Consider the following 23,792-nt stretch of genomic DNA (forward strand, 5'->3'; position numbering starts at 1 on the left):
TATATAACTCAGAGTCACAACAGCAATTGCCTTATAGTGCTTTAAGATGTTCCATTAAAAAAATTCAGTGAAATAAGAGTATAAACGTCTGCACAGATCACCAACCTTACATTGCGTTCTACAGAAACTCTGACAGCTTTCCCGTACAAAGATGGCCGACCTCTGCGGACGTCGTGGACTCTGCCGTGAGGCATCTAGTGTTCTATAAGATATCTATGGCTTGCACGTGACGAAGTCCGCAGCTCAACAGTAAAAGTGTTCCCCTCTGGGTGACTGCTGTGCAAAACTCTTCAGGACTGTGGACGGACAGCTGGTAAGCGCCTCGATGTGTCGCTGTTTGTGTAAACATCTCCGTCAGCTGGAGAAATGTTTGTTGTCTTCAGGAGCGCCTGGGACATTCCGGCTTCAAAAGTGAACTTTACGGTTAATGTTATTTCTGTCAAAGTCCAGTTAAAAATTTACTAAAAAGGAACTTTCAGAGCACGTGCTGTGTGAAAAGCATTGGATTCATAGCTGCATTTGTTAATTAAATACATGAAATATTTAAAATCTGGCCTTGTTGAGAATAAGTGGTTCTTCATTATCAAATCATAATTAGTTCTCATATTACTTTTACCACAACCTTTATGAAACATTTAAAAAAAAAAAAAACTCATCGTAGGAGTTACTGGGCTGTATTTTGTGTTTTCCTTGTAAAGGTTTTTCACCGAAAGAAACCTGGTGCAATCTGATAAAGAACCCTGAAGAAACTTAAGGATCCAAAGAACGGCTAAATAAAGTAATGAAACAAAAAGAAATTCCAGAGAAATAAAGTAACCTAAAGAACTGGAAAACTAGAAAACTAAAGAATATTATAGAATTCTAAAGGAGCTTGAAAGGCTTCAGAAATCTACCATAACCTGCAACTGAAACCTGATGTGACGACAACAAAAAGACTAAACAAAACTTGGACTGGTTCTTTGAGTGAAATGGTGTTCCCTTGGTGTTTTTTCAAGCGACACAAACAGCTGAATGAACGCTCAGCACTGGCAGTGGACATGGGCGTTGTTAGAAGCTTCCAGACAGGATGCATGCTGGGATAAAAGTCTGCGGTTGTTCTCAGAACTTGCAGGATGTCACTGGTGACAGGTGTATCATCAGCCTGTTGTGCTGCCTCCATAAATTCAGCTCCATGTCTGCAGTGTCAACACTGGGCATCAATGTACCGTACTCCTGCTTTATCTCCATCCATAGCCTGTGTGTCAAAAGTGGCAAATTGTCAGGGAGAAGGTCCTGAGCTTTGAGACATGGTAGTGCAAGGCAGACTCTGTCTCACTTCTGTGGTCAGGTGATTGATGAACAGCAAGAAAATGTTTCTTTTCCAGTACTCTTGTTGGTTTTCTGCAGGTGTGTTCGACCTTTGAGCTTATTTTTGGCGATGCGAGGCAATGATGGAGCGACATCAAAAAGCACAGCCAACGAGCATGCTTTGTTGGATATGGAGTCATCACTTTTTCTTTCAAGTGCTGTCACGAGATCTGTGGCCCTTTGAGCAGCCATAGGCCGACACTGCAAACAAGCAGTGTCCACTGCTGCAGTTTAAACTGCAGTTTAAACAGTTGACAAGCGGGAATCGAGGATCACAGCTTCTTTCAGTGTTCTCATATAAGCTGAAGATACAAGTGCTGAGCTGTCGGTACTGAGTGTGTCAGTCTGATTCAGTCATCCAGTCCTATTCAAAATTTAGTTTTTATTCAGGATTTTGTCAGAAGAAAAAAATGACCCAAATAAAACTGTACAACTGTGTGGCTATATCATTGTCCAGTCATGCAGAGGTCATTCAGGTTCCAATTATGTTTGCATTCACTTTGTCTTCATCTAATTTCTAATTCAAGTCCACACTGAACATATTCTTATAAAAGCACCTTTCATACAATGTGCTTCACAACCCAAAAAAGAAATAAATGTTAAAATTTCATACAGCAGTTCAACATAAGATGTGAAAACTTTAAAGGTGAATGAAAACAAATTGCATAGAAGAACAAAGAGAATATGCAGAAATGCATCACGATCACTCACAAGTAAAAAAAACAACAAAAAACACAATAATACAATAAGTAAACTAACACCTATCAAATGTGAACATTTTCTGTCTTAGTATTCAGGTTTTGTGACAAATCTGTCTCCTCAGTAAACCTGCAATAAAACCCAACTCTGATGCTTTTTGGAATTAAAGGATCAAGCAACAAACGAAACAAATCCCTTCTACAGTCTACAGATAAGTTCATATTCCATGTAAATTTCTATTGCTTTCCAATTTAACACTGTACAGTCAAAAGACATATCTAAAGGCTGGTTATCTTTATTCTGTATAATTGCATTTGCAGCTGATTTCCCACAAATTACAGCCTGATTATTTGTTTATATGCAGCAGTGTTGTTTTTGGCAGCCTGCTTTGATTTCGTTTTAGTCTTAGTCTTTTGGACGAAATGCTCATTAGTTTTAGTCTAGTTTTAGTCATTTCAACACTTCTTAGTTTTAGTCTAGTTTTAGTCATTAAAAAAAGGCTGAAACAATAGTACATGAGAAAAAAGACAGACAAAGGAAATTCTAAACCAAACAAACATAATAAAATATACTTAAATGGCACAAAACCATCATAACACATTGATTCCTTGTGAATTAAATAATAACTGGACTAGTTTGATACTTTACAACCTCAATGCAGTGCTTATATGAGCTCTGCAGACAGAATGAGAGGACTAATAGGAGTTTTGCTGATACTTTCAGGCTATTTTTATAATGTCCGTACTGATATAAAGGCTGAGATCTTTTATTAAAACTGGTCTGTCATGTTTCTATGTTCCTGATTTGAACTGGTAAGAGTAACTGCCTGTTATTACTTTTGGAGGAGAGATAACACCAATATTAAGATGGTTATGAGGAAAATACTACCATTAAAACAACTGAAATAAACTAAATTAATTCCTTGGGTAAACTTGATGGTATGAAACACTTGGAAGTCTTCAAAACTGAAATGACAAATATAACTTGAGTTTAATAAACTTTGTAAGTATTCCCTGAATTTTCTTTATACTAATTTTAAACAAGAGTGAAAATACATTTCTTCAAAATAAGACAACACCTGGATTATTTTTAAAAAAGAAAAGAACAAGAAAAAGTAAAGATTTATTAGGTACTTGGGGAAAAATCTTCACTAATTAGTGGTGGGCTCCTATTGCAGTTTCACAGTAAGAACAAACAGTCAACAGTTGGATCAGATCCTCCGTCTCCCACTGCGAGGCATTCTGTTTTATTTTCTGCTGGATTCTGATTAAAGTACATCCATAAATCGCTGCATCTTTTCCTCCCGCCGAGCCCGGGCGAAAGTTGCTGCCACGCTCTCTAGTGCGCAGGCGCATGCAGTGCAGGCATGCAGGAAGCAGCTCGAGAATTGCTGATATTTTCAGAGTAAAGCAGCCGATCTGCGTGAACTGGCTGGAGGAATCGCATTTGTTTTCATTTATTTTGAAAGTCAAAATACCAACATTTTCGTCTCGTCTCGTCTCGTTAACGAAAACAACAGATACGTCTCGTCACATTTCCGTCTTTTAAAGAGATATTTTTAGCTCGTCACGTCTCGTTTTAGTCACGGAAAAAAGGGGCGTTGACGAAATATTTTCGTCGTCGTTAACGAAAACAACACTGATATGCAGGACAAACGTTTTCCAAAAGTTGTAACATTTGTTGAGAAAACAAAACCTTTTTCCGGTCATCGTCCACGATTCTCTTTTTTGGTCTCCATTTTTATGGACCTGAAAGAAAACCACAAGAAAAGTGGAATTAAAGCTGGAAATGTTGATGGATTGAGAACTCAAATTTAAAGGTGCGTTAAGGAGTTTGTCAACCTTAAAAATACTTATTTTCCACCATAAATATGTTACAAATATTCAATGATGTGTACAATGTGCCCTGACATATTCATTACTAGCACCTTTAACAGCGCTAAATTGTCACTTGAAAGTTGCAGTGCTGGTCCGGCACCAGAATTTTTTGGGGGAGAATTTGAGATGATGTGACGTAATGCGCAATCCCGCTGGCCTGATTTCCTTAGGTTTCGTTTTGTCCGCCATTACTCCGCCAGATGCTTAGTGAGCAACAACTGAGCAGTATGAGGATGGATCTTCCAGAAAGTAAGAAAGGACCGGCTTCTTGCACTGCCACACCTCCAGCACAGACCCCACAAGGCAAAAGAAACTTAAATTTTACTCGAGTGCTACCAAAAGAGCGAGGAAGGATTTCCCCTCTTCCGTGCATGTACATGGACGCAAGCCGCAGGCACAAGTGTTTCACTAAGCTGCAGTTACGTCCAAGGCCTGCAGGGGTCGTTGTTTGGCATAAAACATGCAAACTCCTTAATGCACCTTTAATATTTATTTGCTTTGCTGTGCTCGAGGTACCTAAAAAAAATTAGTAGAAGGGAAAAAACTGCAACTTCATAAAACTTTGTCTACTCACCATTGTGAATGTTTATAGTGTTGTTCTCTGAATGTGTGTGTGGTTTCATGACATAAACAGTTGCGCCTACTAGTGGTCAGGCATGATAACTTTTTCTGCTGCTTCCATGTAAACAGACATCGTTTGAATAAGGTTGCCATGTTTGCCTTAAAATGTTCCATTTTCACTTTAAATGTCGTGTAATCGCTTCCTGAATGTGAACTCAGTAGTGATTTATCATTTTGAAAGAACATAGTACATCACATGGAATGATTTGTGCTTCAGAATAAACTCTGAATTGGGGCTGGGAACCGTTTAATGGTATCTCAGAGGTACCGACCGAAAAACTTCGGTATATAGCTACTGGGACCGAACAAGAGACGTGCGTACGGGTATCAGTTTCGGTTCTTAAAGTGGCTGCACGGTCAATAAACGTGCGGAAACGATCGTTCAGTTCTTCTCTTTTACTGAAAAAAACGGTGCATCGCATCATCGAACATATTTCCATGTCTTGCCGGCTCACACTCTTTTTCTAACAACATGCAGAGAGAGCCTGCAGCGGCTGCAGCGCCCTTCTTCCTCTGTGGTGTCTGTGTAAAATAAGGTTGAACATGCAAACAGCACACCTAGTGGCACGAAGTGTAAATGCAGTCATGGCATCATCTGTGCGCCGTGAAGGCAGGTACCGGAAAAAGTACCGTTCAGGAACCGATACTGTACGTGAGGTATCGAAAAAGTACTTGTACACGAAAAATATCTAACGGTACCTTGCCCTACTCTGAACACAGAGCAGACTAAAAAATAGAGGAATACATTTTTAAAATCAGCTGTAGAGATTTTATTTTTGCCAGCTGTGTATTAACTGAAACATATAGAGCACCTCCTCTTCCAGAGCCTTGAACAGACTCGTAGACGGCACCATCACCTGGAAACCAGAGGAAACGACATCGAGATGATAAATCACTTAATCCTTTAGAAACAGAAAATCAATGAGTGTGATGAAAGACGTCAGTGTTGGAAAATATCCGTACTGACCATGAAGAAGAGTGGAATAAAGTTGAGTTTCATTCTGGTTTGCTGGTTGCTGTGCACCAGAGCCTCTACCCAGAACCTGAATGTACCTGAAGCATGAAAACATTTAATAAGAAGCATTAAACTTATGTTCCTGATGCTAAAATGAGGGATTAAACCAACCTGTCGAAATTAGGACCTGTAGAAAAAAAGAGGGTAGTTTTCAGTTCCTGTATGAGCTCAGAGTTTGTTATTTTTACTGAGGAGAGTCTCACCCTGAAACTTTCTGCAGCAAAACAGCAGCAGCAGCAAAATGACGACGATCAGTAAAACTCCACAAACCAGTCCCATGAAAAACGGGCCAACAAAGCCGGAGCTGGAACCTGCGTTACCATGACAACACAAGCATCACATCAAACAGACGTATTGAAAGCTCACCTCTCACTAAACATCAGGAACCTTCCTCAGGTGGCTGGAACCTCCTGAGTTGAGTGATATTAGTGTGTTTGTGTGATTTTTGTGACTCACACACTGAAGCAGCAGGACATGTTTAGATCTTTACTGAGTCTTTCAACTTCAAATTGTGCAGCCATGTTTCAGGACATGTGGTCAACAGGAGGGATATAGTCTCCCAGCATTATGACAGTGTCCAGTTTGATAATGGATGATAAAATCATTCAAATCTGTTGAGAAGACTCCAGCTGCAACTGGAGGTCAAACAAGAAAGAGTTTGGGTAACATACCTGGTTTGTCTGTAAAAGTGTCATTGCTGCAGGTTTGGTTTATGGACGAGGATTCCTCAGTGAACTGATCTGAGATCGTGCAGGTGAATCTGATCTCTCCGTCCTGAGGTCGAATGACGTGCTGCAGCTTGGAGCCAGATTTTTTTTGACTCCCCACAGTCCAGCTGTAGGAGACGTCATGAACAGATGTACTGCACTCCAGGAAGACTGTGCAGGATTGATTCAATGCATCACGAGTCACATTGATTGACAGGAGAGGCTTCTTTATGGGCTCTAATGTGGGAACAGAAAGAGAAAAGAGGGGCAGAGCAGCTTCAACATCACTGCTATGAACAAGATCTGCAGGTTCACAGTTAACACTGATCCTCCTTTTTTCACTGTAGATAATCTGGAAATACCACTTGGAAACAGATGTAAAGTGTTTATTCTTCGATGTTTTTCTGAATTGAACTCTTGTATGAAAATCACCATGATGTTGTTTTTAATCATAAATCCCTTTACACCAAGTTAAAATGACAGAAAAACGGTCCAGAAAAAATTATCACTGAACATTGATGGGGAACCTCATGTTGATTTTACTTCTTCAAGAAATTATTAAAAACAACAAATAATAACCAGGTCTCTTACCATGAACTCGTAGAGTGAACGTGATTGTTGGTCTTTGCATGTCATTCACCTCTGAGACAAAATGGTAATCCCCTGAGTCTTGAGGAGTCAGATTTCTGACTGTTAAACTAAAGTTCTGAGGGTTTATTTGTATTCTGTCCTCAAACTGATGGTTTTCTTTCACTGGCCCATTGTATGATGCAATTCTGACGCCTCCATATTTCCACTCTGCCAGTGTGACTCCTTCAGTCGACAGTAAACCTGATTTAAACTCCACAGTTTCTCCAACATTTTTATGGATGACAGATTCCTCTCTGGAGGCCTCCACATCTGAAAAACAGAAGCAGATTCAGTTTAAAACTCACATTTTTTGTTTGTTTGTAAGCTCACCTCTCACTAAACATCAGGAACCTTCCTCAGGTGGCTGGAACCTCCTGAGTTGAGTGATATTAGTGTGTTTGTGTGATTTTGTGTGACACACACTGAAGGAGGAGTGTGGACTATTTCACCATCTGTCAACATACAATGTTTAAATTGAAAAAATACATAGTTCTTGTAAATTTGATCTATATAGCATCTTTCACAGATAAAGAACCACAAATTGCTTTAGAGTGGACACAACAACACACAAATAACAAGGTCCAGTGTTCACCCCTTTATGTGTGTGTGTGTGTGTGTGTGTGTGTGTGTGGGGGGGGGGGGGGGGGGGGGGGGGCTGGAGACATGTTTAGATCTTTACTGAGTCTTTCAACTTCAAATTGTGCAGCCATGTTTCAGGACATGTGGTCAACAGGAGGAATACAGTTTCCTAGTATTATGACATCGTCCAGTTTGATAACAGGTGATAAAATCATTCAAATCTGTTGAGAAGATTCCAGCTGCAGCTGGAGGTCAAACAAGAAAAAGAGTTTGGGTAACATACCTGGTTTGTCTGTAAAAGTGTCATTGCTGCACGTTTGACTGATGGACGAGGATTCCTCAGTGAACTGATCTGAGATCGTGCAGGTGAATCTGATCTCTCCGTCCTGAGGTCGAATGACGTGCTGCAGCTTGGAGCCAGATTTTTTTTGACTCCCCACAGTCCAGCTGTAGGAGACGTCATGAACAGATGTACTGCACTCCAGGAAGACTGTGCATGATCGATCCAATGCATCACGAGTCACATTGATTATTGACAGGAGAGGCTTCTTTATGGACTCTAATGTATGAACAGAAAGAGAAAAGAGGGACAGAGCAGCTTTAACATCACTGCTATGAACAAGATCTGCAGGTTTACAGTAAACTCTGACCCTCCTTTTGTCACTGTAGATAATCTGGAAATACCACTTGGAAACAGATGTAAAGTGTTTATTCTTCAATGTTTTTCTGAATTGAACTGTTGTATGAAAATCACCATGATGTTGTTTTTAATCATAATTCCCTTTACACCAAGTTAAAGCTCGTGTCCGGAGTTTCCGTTCGTTTCCAACATATGTATCATTTTTCAACAGAGCTTAAATGTGTCAGTCTGGTTCGATACTACAATATAATATTAGCATAAAGCAATATAAAAATGTATTTATGAGCCCCGCCTTCATCTCGTAGACCCCCTTGTTATCCGAAAAAGCGCCGGTCAGCGTCAACCAATCGATGTCGAGCTTCCGCATTCGCGTGTTGTCAATCAAAGTGTGGAGCAGCCAGAGAGCACGCGCACTCGCCCAGGCAGAGGAGAGTTAGCTCCGCAGCAGCCGCCGCGCTTACCTCAGATATATCCACTGTCTGCTGAACATCCACCGTAAGCAGCTAAACATGTAGGATGCTGTAGGACTCGGAGGCTCTCATTTTCACCCGACGGATAACAGCGTGCACAATTAAAGGGGCGTGGCTTGGTCGCTCATGAAAGCAGAGGGAGGGCGGAACCTGAGACATTGGATTAAAAAAAACCTCTCTCTTTCAAAACTCCAGACACACGCTTTAAAATGACAGAAAAATGGTCCAGAAAGAAACAACGATCACTGAACATTGATGAGAAACCTCATGTTGATTTTACTTCTTCAAGAAATTATTAAAAACAACAAATAATAACCAGGTCTCTTACCATGAACTCGTAGAGTGAATGTGATTGTTGGTCTTTGCATGTCATTCACCTCTGAGACAAAATGGTAATCCCCTGAGTCTTGAGGAGTCAGATTTCTGACTGTTAAACTAAAGTTCTGAGGGTTTATTTGTATTCTGTCCTCAAACTGATGGTTTTCTTTCACTGGCCCATTGTATGATGCAATTCTGACGCCTCCATATTTCCACTCTGCCAGTGTGACTCCTTCAGTCGAAAGTAAACCTGATTTAAACTCCATATTTTCGCCAACATTTTTATGGATGACAGATTCTTCTTTGGAGGCCTCCACATCTGAAAAACAGAAGCAGATTCAGTTTAAAACTCACATTTTTTGTTTTATCAGACGACCGCCACAGTTTATGTACTGAGAGAAAGAAGAGCCGCACATCCTTCTTCTAAACTGCTTTAGTTACAGGAATTAATCTCTTTCAACTCCAGGAAACGCTGAACAGACCACCAGCCCATCACAGAGCAAACACAGAGTCACACTAACAGGCAATTTACTGTCACATTTATGTTTTTGGACTGCTGGAGGACCCAGAAACATGTAAACAGCACACAAAGGCCTCCTCAGTCCAACTCAGACTCACTCAGCTCTGCTGTGGCTCCAGAAACAAGAAGCAGGAAAAGGCGACAGAAGCAGCAGGTTGAAGTTGTGCAGTTTAAACAGAAGGCATGCAGAAGGCAGCAGAGAGCTCTGAGAAAGGGAGGATGACCTTTAACCTCTGCTTTACTGAGGCTGATAACTTCTATTAAGTAGAGACTCTCTGAAGGTCACTGTTTTATTACTTTGAATTGTCTCCCTCATGAAGGATTCTTTGATAAAGGGAATATAGTTGTATTATTGTCGTGTTGCTGCAGCATTGCCAGGTTCATGGGATCTGTGGGGTCGAAAGTCTCAATATAGTTCTTTTCTCAACAGTTTTTACTTTTTGACTGATCATTTTATTGTATTTCCTCTTTTAATCTTTTAGAAGTATTTTTGGAATATTAAAATTCACTTGCTGTCACGCTCTGATATGTTTAAAAACTTCCTCCAACAGCATGTTGGTGCAAAAAATGGCAAAAATAAGGAACTAAAAAACAGCTGAGATCGACAAACGTCATGCAAACAGCAGCGGCTGTGTCTGATGGCAGGTATCTAACATTTATTTCAGACTATAGTTTTATTCACATTGTAATGTTAATGTCACACTGAGACCAATCCCATGTTGTTTTCTGGAGGACTAAATCAATTCAGGAATTATGGCCCCTTAAGATAAGTGAGAACAGGCACCAATAAGTCTTCACATGTCTTCACTCAGACCACTTGGCGAGGTGGTCTGGCAGCATTTGCTCACATTTTGGCCGTGAGAACAATTTGCGTCTTGAATCCACTGAGGGACAGCGGCGTAGCTGGAAAATACGTCATACACACTGGAGCTGGCGGTAAATTTCCTCAGTGAGGCGCTTCATCATTCTTCAATTTCAGCCAGTATTCTGTGTGTTAAATTACAGAGTGTTCATAAACCAGACAGCGATGGACTGTATGAATTAACACCACTGGTTGGTTTCATTTTCTGTCATTTATTTTGATAATCAGTGATTGGTGGAGTCTCTCCTAAATCCCACCTTCCTGGAGCAAATTTTCTGGCCCTTCCAGATGTTTATCTGCTCTTTTATTGTAAATTATTTTTAGAAATTGAAAGGCAATTATTGATAGTTTCATATCACTTCTTGTTGGAGCTTAAATTTTCAGTTTCAGAGTCTCTGTCTCTTGTTTTGCCTCCCTCCTCCACCCTCCTCCACCTCATCCTGCATGCTTCCTGCATCCACTCCTTGGCACATTTATTCATCCTCTACACTCTCCTCCCTATTTGCATGTTTCAACTGAAAATACATCTTTTATCCGTTTTTTGTTGATGAAAAGTTTCACGTTTACACAGCAACGTTTTAAAATGATGATGTTGCCAAACGTTGCTGCTGTTGTTCATTTAGGAGAAACACTTACTCTGCTTGTGGTGCACATGAACAGTTGCTGCATTTCAGAAAAGTTGTTTTCCTCTGTTTACAAGGAGCTGGAGTCAGACTGTTCTGAAAAAGTTCCACCCTGGGAGCCATTTTCAAAAAGCGGCTTTTTCTTTTATGTTGTGAACCTTTTTGTTGTTGGACACTTGGTGGCAGTAGTTGGGCACATGTTTCAAATATCAGAGGGCAGAGGTCACAGGAAGAGGAGGTCAAACAGTTTTCATCAGACCAGAAAACCAGACAACCAGGAACAGAAACCAACTTTCTAGAGGAAAACCTGGTCTGTCCATCATTAGCTTCACATCGATTAAACCATCAACTCAACCACAAGAAGACTGACTGGAGACTCAGCTGATTGGCTGTGTGTGGGTTCACTCCACACCAGCTGGGCAGTGATGAAGGTAAACATTTCCATCCATCCCAGCTCTTCTCATTGATCTTCTTTTCTTTAAGGGTTCATTCCACAACGGGGAGAAAGACCTTCTTGAGCCGCAAACCTCCAAGACTGCTGCTGTCCAGCTGGTCAGTAAGTTACCCCAGAACACCACAACACACACACACACACACACACACACACCACCAGTCTGCATATAACCAGATACAATGGCCCTCATTTATCAAATGGTAGTACGACCGTATATGGGCGTACGCCCGTCGTACGTCCACATGAAAGACGGGTTGGTTATTTATCAATTTGGTCGTGATCGTTCGGAAAGATGAAATCTCACGACAGGTCGGACATCGTGTACACAAGTTTCAGTCAGTGCAGACTTGCGGTGCAGTGCAGAAGAACCTGGCGGAGCGCGAAAATAACTATATCTCAAACACGCCATAAAGCACAAGCAGCAAACATTCATTACAGATTAAAAAATAAATAAATAAATAAAATGATGCCCTTACGGAATATCTAATAAAATTCTTCCTCTTGGGATTAATAAAGGATTTTTAACTTTCAATAAGTCCGCTGGTTCATTCTGCCACGGAGAGGAGCAGTTTTAACAGTGCGCAAAGACGCAGACGCTGCTGCTGCGGAGCTGCTTCAGACGCTCAGATCCAGCGGGGGAAACGCTGCTGTTCCTGTTCATTCCCGAAAAGGTGTGTGACTTTATTTAGGTAGTTTTACACAACATTGCACTTGCGACAGAGTTACTTGATGCGCTTGCGCCACAAGAGGATGCGGGAACGAGCCTCGACTGGGTCTGGACGGAGGAGACAGGACCTGAAGAACCGCTACTGAAATGTAAATAAACTCTAAAGTACAGAAAATTATTTATTTAATCAGTGATGTGATGCCAGCAGCCTAGAAAATAACATATGGACTAAAGGGAGATTAAATACAGACAGAGGACGTTTAGTCAAACATTTTATGAAAACTTCTATGAATTGTCTTTAATTGAAGCAGCACCAGCAGCTGGGGGCACGCGTCGCCCTCGGTGGCCTGAGTCCCGGGTCCTGTTCGGTCCTGTGCTGTGTCCCGTTCGGTCCGAGGTGTGTTTCGGTGGGACCGTCCCCGCTGTGTGAAGGAGACCGGGCCGCGGTGCCGCGCTGTCTGACTCTGAGACATCATAAAACAAAACAATAAAACTATGAGCTGTACAACATGAGTCGGCTTCATTATTTGTAATATCAGGGTTAAATTAACGGATCTATAATCTGCTCAGACCTCAGCCGGTGCCCGTTCATCCAGGTGATGCTGCTCACCGCTGCCGTGAACAGCGTCCTCCAGACTGCGTTTTTCTTTTCTCCTTTAATTTCAGTTTTTTATTCTTCCAAAGAGCTCCTCCTGATTTCTCTCCACCTCAGACCTGAGAGGATCCATTTCCAGCTCCCAAAAGTTTCTTTTTTCGCCAAAATCGCTCCTTTTCCGTGTTTGACCTCACTGGGCGCGGCTTAGGAACTGTGAATATTTCAGGGCGTAACATGTTACTGACGATCAAATTCAGCCGCCGCATTTATCAACACCCGATCACTCAAACGCTGAGATCGGCGAGGTACGGAAGTTTCTGTAATGCCGTGCGAGCCCCGTCGTACGATGAGCTCACCGCTCAGATATACACCCGTTTGAAAGATGGTTTGATAAATGAGGGCCAATATCTTTCAAATTAAATTAGATCCCAGCAGTTCAGTTGTTCACTGCAGCATATTTTTCTTCTCACAGCCAAAGAAAAAACCACAAACTTCACTGACTGACTCAGGTTTATGTGGCTTTTGGGGTTTACATTTTACTATAAGTAGTCAATAATTAAAATAACAGCTGACTGTTGGAAATTAATTACTTTGAGTAGTTTCTTAACACCTTAAATTATAATTTTAATGACATTATTATTTACTAATTAAATGCAGACCACTAGTAGTGGATTATTAAATTGATTGATTTTTTTAAAGTGCAACACCAAAGTAATTTATACTAAGTTCAAATTATTAATTGGGATAAATTGTCATTTTTCAGTAAATGTTTGCATGCAGTAGATCACTTGAGGATTGGTAACTTTGTAAGTAATTCAATTCATCAGAATGATTGATTAAACAAGTTGTTACTGATCAATCAACAATGTTGCAAGCAATCACTTTCCAAAAAATGTAGAAATTACAGAAAATCATCTGTGTGAATTTGGAATTATGAATTAAATATTTAAAAAATGTGTGTTATGAAGACGTGGTAACAGTTACTGCAGTCAGCAACACTCAAAAACACAATGAAACGTTGCAGTCTTTGAGTTCTGTTAATACACAAGCATAAGATATATTCACAATAAACCTAAATGTTGTTCATGTTGTTCATTTTTTTTTCCATTTTTAAATGTTTCATATTGATTTTGCAATTTTGATACATTCAGTGAGTTTATTTTAATCATACACACATCCTGCCTGACAAAATATCACAGTAACACAGCTCATAAATCCACAGATCTAAGAGAACAGAGCATGCTCTTACCATGAGGGAAGCAGACCCCCAGAAGCCCCAAAACACTGAATGTGAAGAAGCAGCTCAGACCAGGAAGCCGACCAGCAGCCATCGCTGATCACTGAGGTCTGTTTCCTCTTCTTCTCCTGACAGCTCGAGTTCTGAAAAACTCAAGCAGGAAGAAAAAAAAAAGCGTGTGGAGAGTGGGGGAGGTTTCAAACCATCAGCGTCGGAGAAGAGGAAGAGGTGGTGTGAGTGAGCATGAGATAAAACTTAACACTTCACAAGGAGGGAGAGCTTTACTGATACTGAGAAAATGGGTTTTACATGTTCAAAGTGTCACATGACAACTTAGACTGAGGATGTTTCATATGTTCATGTCAAAGGAGGAATCTGAAGTCTTGTTATGTTAAACTGTCCAGTAGACAGTAGAATGAGTTCTGATTAAAGTGTAGAGTGTATGGATTGTGTGAAACAGTAAAAAGTTCCAGAAATTTCTGCAAAGCGAGCACATTTGATGAACAGCTCTTCAGCTGTGAGAAGTTGGTGAAAATGCAGGACTGCTGCACTGAAGCATTCTGCCTCTGCTGAGCAGCTCACAGTGCAGCTACATGGTGAGACTCTACTCACATGCATCACAAGCAGAACCGAATAAGCACTGGAAGGTGTGCACGTGTTGACAGAAGGAAGTGGGGATCTCCAGATTGAGATAAGGGTCACTCCACACATGTCAGAAGCGTTTGAGGCTGCAGCAGAGGATGTGGTCACCGCCCGTTCTGCTCTGACTCAACTCTCTATCTGCTTTTAAGTGGTCAACAGCCAGCACATTTGAAAGTTTCAGAGTGACAAAAACATGAGCCTGAACGATATGGCAAAAAATATTGTCACTATTTTTCCCATATTAATTGAAATTGATATTTATCACGGGGAACCGTTCTGGGGCCAAAGGGTTTTGTCAAAGGGGAACCTTCAATCTGAGGTGAAAGAGGCAAAGAGGCGGTTGAGCATTCAGATTCTGTAGCTTAATTCATGAGGTGGAATAAGAAGTTCCAGCATACAGTTGCAATACTCCAATTGAATATCTTAACAAAAATGTTCAATATAATTGTTAAGGCCTGTTTCTTTTGCTCTCTTCATAGAATAGAACAATTATTTTGTTTAATTATTCAAACAAAACAATTAACTAAGTAAATAAGAGCAATGCTAAATCTAAAGAATATGTAACATTTGCCAATAAGCAGTTGGTCAACCTTATTAGCATCTTTGGTTTGGTTTTGGATCATCGGCCCGTGGAGATCTCTTCACATTACCTTACGTTCTGATTCTGCGAGCTTGGACCTCCAGCACATCAGTTTCCTCCTGGGAGAAGTTTGGTGCCTGGAGCCGCTGCTGTCTTGGTCCATGATGGTGGCGAGGTGAAACCAGCTCTGCACCTCGCCACAGCTCTTTTTCAGGCATTCAGCACCTGTAGCTGTCTTTTCATTCCCTGAGTGTTACCATCAAGTCAACGCTCATTGCACACAACTTCCAGTTAGTTCAGTCAGATTTCTCCTCCAGCGTGTTCCTCTTGTTTCTGAAGCTCTAATGCTGTTCTGCAGAATTGAGCAAAACACCAAAAACTAAATATTCGCTCCCCAAAACTGGAACCATCTGTCAACTGTTTAACAATAAAAAAAATGATGTTGGGAATTTACTGATACAACGCCAGATGTATGTTTTTGCTTGTTTGGTTGGAGTCGAGCTGCCTTTCACCCCACTTTCCCTCATCCTATCCGAAGTCACTACGTCAGCTGGCGGAGCCTCCTGAGCGCACCTGGACCTTATTAGACAGAGCACGGTGAGCCCAGATGAGGAAGGAACACGGGTGGCTCAACAGCGCGAGCAGCGTGAGCCAAAATAGCCTGGAGAGTTCTGTACTTACCTCAAAGCGATTGTGCAGGCGATCTCCCCAACACGGTCAAAAAAGACACCTGAAGAACAGCCGGTAAGCGCCACCATGTCTGTTCACTGTTTACTGTGGGAGAAGTGCGGCTCTGTGATGCGTTCAGGAGTGCTGGGAGCGCTGGCGATTCAGCGTCCAGGCATGCTGGGACATTTTGAGATTGCTTCAGTGAAGATTGGACACTGGAGTTGCTGCGGATTGTGTTTATTTTGTAAAATGAATGGATTGTTTATTTCATAAAAAAAGAGAAATAATTATTTACTAAAACGGTAAAACGATGTTTATATTTTATTTGCTAAAAGCCCTCCGAATTGATTGAGAAGGAATAAAGATTAAGACGTAATATAGATTTTGCAGTATTAAAAAAGTGGAAATAGAAAACTTTGATTTATTTCGTTTAAAATGCTAAAAAGTGTTTGGTAAAATATTGTTAATTAATGTAAGGGTTTGAAATGTACTTGTTAAAATGCATTAAAGTTAAAACAAGAATGATAACATTTTGTGTTAAAAATATAAATTTTGTGTCTGTATTCAAGTACTGATATTGTATTCCCTTTGTTTTCTTTTGAGGTTTTTCCACCTAACGCCAAACACCTAACGGCTAACCCTGCCGTTAAAACTAACGCTGCAACTGCAATAAAAGAAACTAAAAAGGCAACGAGTGGAGTCCTGCGTGCTTCAGTTGGGGGACATCCTTTCAAGTGGGGATTCTGCACAAACCTACACGCACTTGACATTGCTTCTTTTATTTCATTAGTATGATAAAGTTGGTTTTGTGCAGAAGATTGCTCTCTCTGCTCCAGTCCTCTCACAGTTTGATGTCCATGTCTTTTCAGCCATACTAAAGAAACAAGTTTGTCATTTGGTCTTTTTTTTTGTGGATTTTGTTTTAGATTCCAGTGTGACCTTTGCACAAATACACTCCAATGAGAGTCGAGTGAAAAGGAGTCAGAGGTCAGTAACGTCTACTTCCGCTTTCAGCTGTATCAATATGTTGAACAGGATTGTTGTGAAATGATACATGTGTGTTTACTGCAATATTTATTACAGTAAACGATCGCTATGATTGACAACAAAGAATGTCTCTGTCATCATTTTGGATGATAGACTGTATATTCTATATTTTCCTGAACCTTTTATAGGATATTAATTGAAACATTCAGCTTCCATCCCGTAGAACTCTGAGTTATCCTCAATTGTGGCCTCATCCAAACCTACAACTTGTCTGTTGGATCCAGTCCCAAGTAGATTGTTGAAAGTCATTTTCCCCCTGATTAGTTCATCAATATTAGATCAGATCAACATATATTTAGTAGCAGGTTATGTCCCACAGGCCTTTAAGGTTGCTGTTATAAAACCAAGCCCACCCTTGATCCAGGTGTTCTGACAAGCTACAGGCCAATATCTAACCTTCCCTTTATTTCTAAAATCCTAGAGAAAGTTGTTGCAAATCAGCTTTGTGACCATTTATATAACAATGACCTCTTTCGGTGTTTTCAGTCAGGTTTTAGAGCTCCTCACAGCACAGAGACAGCTCTGGCAAAAGTTACTAATGATCTTCTCACAGCCTCAGATAAAGGACTGGTCTCTGTTCTGGTCCTGTTAGATCTCAGTGCTGCATTTGATACTGTTGATCATGACATCCTGCTACAGAGAGAATATATCAATGGGATTAAAGGGACTTCAGCTCAGAAAAAGCTAAACATGGAGTTCCACAAGGTTCTGTCTTCGGACCTATACTCTTCACATTAAACATGCTCCCTGTAGAGAATATCATTATGAAACACTCCATTAACGTCATTATTATGCAGATGATACACATATCTACTTATCTATCAGCCAGATGACACTGATCAAAACAGAAGCTTGTCTTAAAGACATAAAAACCTTGTTGAATGTAAAATACTTTTATTGTATTGCATGTGCTCATCACTTCACCCAGGCCAGGTATATGTTGCCAATGATAACTGTGAGATTAAAAAACTGCTTTAAAGTAAAACCTTCTTGGAATCAATTGACAGCAGATGAAATATATTTATTTCTAAAATATACTTATTCGGTAACCTTTAGGGAACTATATTATCATACAGTATATGCACCATTCATGTAAAATCTACAGAGTTATTTCTCGGTTAAAGTGTGAGCTTCAATCTCAGTGCTTGATACTTAAAGCTAGGGTTGGCGATCTTGGAAAACTAGCGTTAGCATGTAGCATCTCCCCAAGGCTCCGCCTAACTAGCTCCGCCCAGCTCCCACCCCATTGGAGGAGCTCCCGTTGGCAGCGGAGACGCGGAGACGTTCGCGGCGCGCGGCACTTCCGCGTCCAGTGCGTTCCTGGCGTAACCTGTCCTCAGCGGTTCGTTTCTTCGTTTTTCTTTATTTGCACTACGCCAAGTTATGGCGCACTGAACGGTGAGTAAACCCCCAAACATTATTCTCCGCCTTTCTGCAACGACGCTCCGTCCTTCTGCGCGCGCACTGAACCAGGGTCAGTGCACGCGTACATGCACGCGCAGGGGGCAGGTCGAACGGCGAAGGGATTTGATTGGTTTAAAAAAAGGTGTCCCCTCAAGACTATTGGTTGCTGTTTGTCCCGTTTTACTCCTGCTGTAGATAGCGGATATTTTCCAAACTACTTTAAAAACATGCTATGAATTGCTTCCCATCGGGTCATAAAGATCATTTTAAACAGTATTTAAAAAAATGTATCTCATTCAAATCGCCAACCCCAGCTTTAACGGCTCTGCTTGACTTTTAAAATACCGTATTGGCCCGAATATAAGACGACTCCGATTATAACACGACCCCTATTTTTCAAAGATCATTTTGTGAAAAAAAAAAAATGTTGAAGACAATAAGGTCACTCATAAAACAACTTTTTTTATTAGAGAAGTATTATAAACTCACAAACTCACAACTGAGATAACATTTCACGAGATATAAAATGAAAAAAATATTACTACAGCATTGAATGAATAAAAAATATATTCTCTTTCTCAAAATAAGCAACAAATAAGAAGCCTCAAGGGGTCAAAACTGCATAAATGATGTAAATAACTTTCCAGTTCCTTCAGCTGAATCAGGCTGTGGTGGTGGACATTCCGTCTTTCCGTTTTTCAGTGACGTAATCACTCACCCTTCTATCAGTCTCTCTGAAGCGTCGCTCCTGGGACCACAGAAAGCTTTTCTCATAGCGTTAGTATTCTGTAAGGCGTTTTTTTCTGTGCTCCCTAATAAGAACGAGGCTCTGCTCCACCAGATCTCCTGGCGGCTTGGCAGTTGTTTGATGACTCTGCTGCGTTGATCACCATCAGTTTAAAGTTGGTATCATATCGCCTCTGTTGTTTGCTCAGTTGTCCAGCGTTCGAGCCCCTTTGTTCGAGCTGATCCGCCATTTTTCATCAGGGCATTTGATCTCATTTCATCACTCCACTCGCTCTCTGGTCAGTGATACTTTGGCTCCATCTAGCGGCGCGGATGCGTATTGACCATCTACCGTAAGTCCGTGATTATAACACGACCCCACTTTTTAGGATGCAATTTCTGGAAAAAAAACATCGTCTCATATTCGGGCCAATACGGTACTTTTGTTTTACATTTTATCCTCCAGTCACAACTCAACTGTATTTATAGCGCTTTAAAAAAAAACCCCACAGCTGAAACAAAGTACTGCATATAAATAGATGTAAAAACAGTTGAAAGAATAATTGATCACATCAGAGAAGTACAGATCAGAGTGTGTCCCTCTTTTCCACCTTCCTCAGTGGAGACATTGTGGAGTCTCCATAAATCTGGATACAGTTATCAGTTGGTGGTGGTGATGAAGTCTCCTCATTGAACATTTTTATTGGACATTTATAGTAATATTTGTGTATTCTGTGTGGTCTTCTCCAACATATTCTTGACGTTAATTTGAATTCAGTTGAGTTCAGCTTCATTTATATAGTGCCAAACACAACACAGTCATTTCGAGGCACTTATGGAAAACCCAACAGTCCCACATGAGCCAGCAGAAGTGACTGTGGAAAGGAAAAATACTCCCTTTTAAAGGAAATTTATATTTACAGGCACACCTCTCACAGTCTTAGGGGTGTTTCGGAGCTAATATTTGTCCTCGCCTCCAGATGCCTCAGCACTGTCACTGCCTACTGCTCTCCACATTGTACTGTCTGCGGGGTTCACTCGCTTGCTGTTTAGGCGGCGTAATGATGAGGCCCTAACCTCAGTCGCCCCCTGGTGGTTGGCTGATTGTTGGATTTAAAAAGTGCTTGATTTGACACGCAACAGAGCCCGTTTTTTCAATTTAAAAATCGCGACGATCATCTAAATTTAATCGCAGCAGCCAAAATCGTGATCATGATCAAAATTCGATTAATTGTGCAGCCCTACAAGGGGGTACCCAAAAACTCCCGGAATTTGATTGTAACTTTTTATTTCTGACATTTCAAAATAAAACACCACTGTCGCCTTCAAAATAATCTCCATCCGCATTAATGCAGCGCTCCAGCTGTGTCTCCCACTTCACGAATGCGTCGTCAGACCCGCGCGTAATTGTGCCATTTTTTGCCGGCTGGGATTTTTCTGTCACCTCCTCCACATCTGCAAACCGCTGTCCCTTCAGCTCCTTCTTCAACTTGGGGAACAAGAAAAAGTCACTCGAGGCTTCATCTGGCGAATAAGGCGGATGGGAGAGGAGATTCATCTCATTCTTCTCCAGAAACTGCGTGACGCTCAGCGCCGTGTCCGCTGGCGCTCTGTGGTGGTGGATCAACCGGGCTCCACTCCGCCACTACGCTCTGCTTCCTCCTCACATCCTCACGGAGCGTCTGAGGACTTCCATGTAGTAGTCCTGGTTTACAGTGTGACCTGGAGGGACAAACTCGCTGTGGACGATACCCTGGACAGCGGAAAAGCAGCTCAGCATTGTTTTCATGGCTGAGCGGACCTGACGCGTGGACATCTGGCCCTTTTTAGACCACCCGAACCACTCATGGACCTGAGTCTTTCCAAGAGCATCATCCTTGTAGGCTTGCTGCAACAAGGTGAGTGTTTCTGCTGCTGTTTTTTTCCCAGCAAAAAGCAGAATTTAATGTTTACGCGCTGCTCTGGCTTCCCAGGCAATGTCGCCATTTTGGAAAAAAATCGCAGACCTCCTCTGCACTCTGTTGCTATAATTAGCGCCTGACAGGCGTCAGTGTCACTCTCGGAGCTCAGATTTCTCACAGATGTGCACGAGGCTTACCTGCAGCACATCTGATGGCCAGAAGTCGGAACTCATTATTATTGTTTTCTGACCAAATTCCGGGAATTTTTGGGTACCCCCTCGTATATATACATACACATACAGAGAGAGAGAGAGAGAGAGAGAGAGAGAGAGAGAGAGAGAGAGAGAGAGAGAGAGAGAGAGAGAGAGAGAGAGAGAGAGAGAGAGAGAGAGAGAGAGAGAGAGAGAGAGAGAGAGAGAGAGAGAGAGAGAGAGAGAGAGAGAGAGGAGAGAGAGAGAGAGAGAGAGAGAGAGAGAGAGAGAGAGAGAGAGAGAGAGAGAGAGAGAGAGAGAGAGAGAGATCTTTGCTTTCTTCTACATGAAATCTTCAGAAGATGTGGTCTTCACATCAATAAATGTTGCTCTCTTCTGGTTTGTTCTTCTTCACTGTGAGAATGAATGAAAACTCAGTCATTGAAAATTTATATTTATACCACTGACTGATAATGTAAAGTGTGTGTGTGTGTGCTTTACAACAATCAATACTCACCATTCTTGACTTTTTGAAGCTCTATTGAAGAATATGTCACATTATCAGATTCACCTGAAATACAGTTTTACTGTTTAAGTTTAGAGACGATCATTAAATCACTGACTTTACTCACTGCTTCATGTGAAAATGTGTGAAAAACATTTTTTCCCCCTCTACCTCTGTCAGTGGAATCAGCCTCTGGGATTGTCTCATAGGGATTTTCATTCAACAAATATTCACCATTCTTGACCTCTAATGAAGAATATGTCGCATTATCAGATTCACCTGAAACACAGTTTTATATGTTGAGATTACTGACTGTTCCAAACTCTGACATTTAATTGATGATGTATGAGACACAGTGATTGCTTCATAGTGTTGAAAATCACTGAGTGGACATCAACATTGTTGGAAAATAGTTTGTATTAAAGCTGACCTGGGATCAGAGAAGCATATGTGTTGCACTGATCTTCCAGCTGGTTGCTGCTGTGGTCTGGAGTTTGGCTCTGCTGTGAACTTTGAGACCTGTTAACCCTCAAAATATTTAATACAGCAGGTTCAACAAAAAACAGCAATTTTAGTTTGTTGTAAAGGAAGAAAAAAAAATCATACCAACCTGTTGAAGCATGAATCTGTGAAAAAGACATTTGGGAATATTATTTTTCAGTCCAAAATGTTTTATCTCGACTTTGAAGCAAAATCCTGACTCAGAATATATCTGTAGTGTTCGATTTGAGAAGAAAAAAAAAATAAGTGAAACCTCGGAAATAGAACTCTTACCTTTTGTCTTTTTGGAATGACACGACAGCAGCAGCAGAAAAATAAGGAGAAGAAGTCCACAAATCAACCCAATAGTCCACATCGGAAAGCTTTTTTCCCTGCATGTAACTGTAGAGATCAATGGGTTTTGAAAAAACAAGTACGTTATCACTAGTACCAATAATTACTACAGTTGTACTACCAGTATTCACAACAATGATGATAATAATAACAACGAGCAGATGACTTACACTGAACAGCCATCCAGCTTTGTGCTGATTCTCTTCCATTGTACTGACACTTGTAGAAACCTTCATCTGATTCCGACACTGCAGAGATCTTCATCTCTCCTCGTGTCTCATTTCCAATGAGTTTATTTTTGTAGAAAAACACATCAGAGGAAATATTTCCAGTCTTCATGACACAGAGGAGAGTTACAGACTCTCCCACAGGTACAGGATACACAGGGCTCACCAGGATAACGCCATCAGCTGGAAAACAGAGTTCAGTTCATTCATTAGAAGGTGAGATGATGAGGATGGAAAATACACACTAATATATGAGGGGCCGCCGTACAAGACATAATTCATTGTGGCCCTCTCACACACATAAATTCACCTCTAAAATAAATGTGATGTCTTTTTACAAACACATTCTCCTTTCACATACGGTACATATATTGTCACACACACACATATATTCTCATTTTACATATGTGTGCAAGAGTGACAATATATATTCTATGTTCTCATTCATATATTTTCACAAACTTTTTCAAAAGAAAATGATTATTTTTATTGTTAACATTGTTATTATTATCTATTACTATTGGTATTTAAGGCTATTCCTTCCTTACCATTGTTTGTAAGCAATCAATGTCTCAATGTAATGTAATTATCACATCTCCATATTCTATCTCTTGAGTCACTCGGTTACTAAAATGTCTGGTGTATATTTGGATTTGCTTAACTGTTTTGAGTCCATTGTAACGATTTTGAGACCGTGGTAACTGTTTGAATTCAGGCTAACCACTTTTGAGTTGATTGTAATTATTTGAGTCGATTGTAAAAATTTTTAAGTCGGTTGTTGCTGAATGTTCAGGAAACGACATAAAAAATTATGTGATGATTTTGCCAGAGAACAGGGGTAGGAGTACAACAAGTATCTTCTTCCCACTCCTTTTCAGGTATCATTCAGGAAGTTTTGATTATAAATGTGTCAATTTTGTGTTAAACTGTATTGATATGGCCTGAAATAAACAAGAAACAAACAAACTCTTATACATTCTCCTTGCACATACATTCAGTCTGTTATCATATACATATATTTTCATTTTCTCGCAAACATTCACTTTAGCCTTTCACATGCATACATTCTCCTGAATAAAAAGGCATACATGTATCTATACAAAGAAAATATATGGATGTAAGAGAAGTATGTATGTATGTAAGATAAGAATATTTGTGTGTGTGAGCGAGTATAGTGGAAAAGTATGGACTCTTATTAACTTATT

The 23,792-nt window shown here is 40.7% G+C and overlaps 1 protein-coding gene and 1 long non-coding RNA gene across 2 annotated transcripts; both read right to left on the reverse strand.

Annotated features, from left to right (window-relative positions):
- Window positions 1-5,249: 5,249 nt before the first annotated feature.
- Window positions 5,250-13,979, reverse strand: LOC115386235 (SLAM family member 5-like). Its single transcript, XM_030088466.1, has 6 exons — window positions 13,874-13,979; window positions 6,858-7,166; window positions 6,231-6,503; window positions 5,512-5,597; window positions 5,357-5,401; window positions 5,250-5,270 (listed from the first exon to the last, which is right to left on the reverse strand). Exons 1-6 carry the CDS (start codon window positions 13,953-13,955, stop codon window positions 5,250-5,252), a joined length of 816 nt encoding a protein of 271 aa, XP_029944326.1. The 5' UTR covers window positions 13,956-13,979.
- Window positions 13,980-21,300: 7,321 nt separating this feature from the next.
- On the reverse strand, window positions 21,301-22,026 carry LOC115386071 (uncharacterized). The gene is made up of 4 exons (XR_003931270.1): window positions 21,957-22,026; window positions 21,698-21,805; window positions 21,539-21,592; window positions 21,301-21,435 (listed from the first exon to the last, which is right to left on the reverse strand). It is a non-coding gene; the product is annotated as an uncharacterized LOC115386071 (long non-coding RNA).
- Between the last annotated feature and the right edge of the window lie 1,766 nt (window positions 22,027-23,792).

This window comes from Salarias fasciatus, chromosome 3 (genome assembly GCF_902148845.1).
Source record: "Salarias fasciatus chromosome 3, fSalaFa1.1, whole genome shotgun sequence".
Taxonomy (NCBI): Eukaryota; Metazoa; Chordata; class Actinopteri; order Blenniiformes; family Blenniidae; genus Salarias; species Salarias fasciatus.

Coding starts and splice junctions, on each gene's coding strand:
- LOC115386235 (XM_030088466.1), bottom strand. CDS start 13,955: ATGGCTGCTGGTCGGCTTCCTGGTCTGAGCTGCTTCTTCACATTCAGT. Junction 6,504..6,857: donor GTTCACTCTACGAGTTCATG/GTAAGAGACCTG, acceptor TTCCCACATTAG/AGCCCATAAAGAAGCCTCTC. Junction 5,598..6,230: donor CACTTTTACAGACAAACCAG/GTATGTTACCCA, acceptor TTCATGCTTCAG/GTACATTCAGGTTCTGGGTA.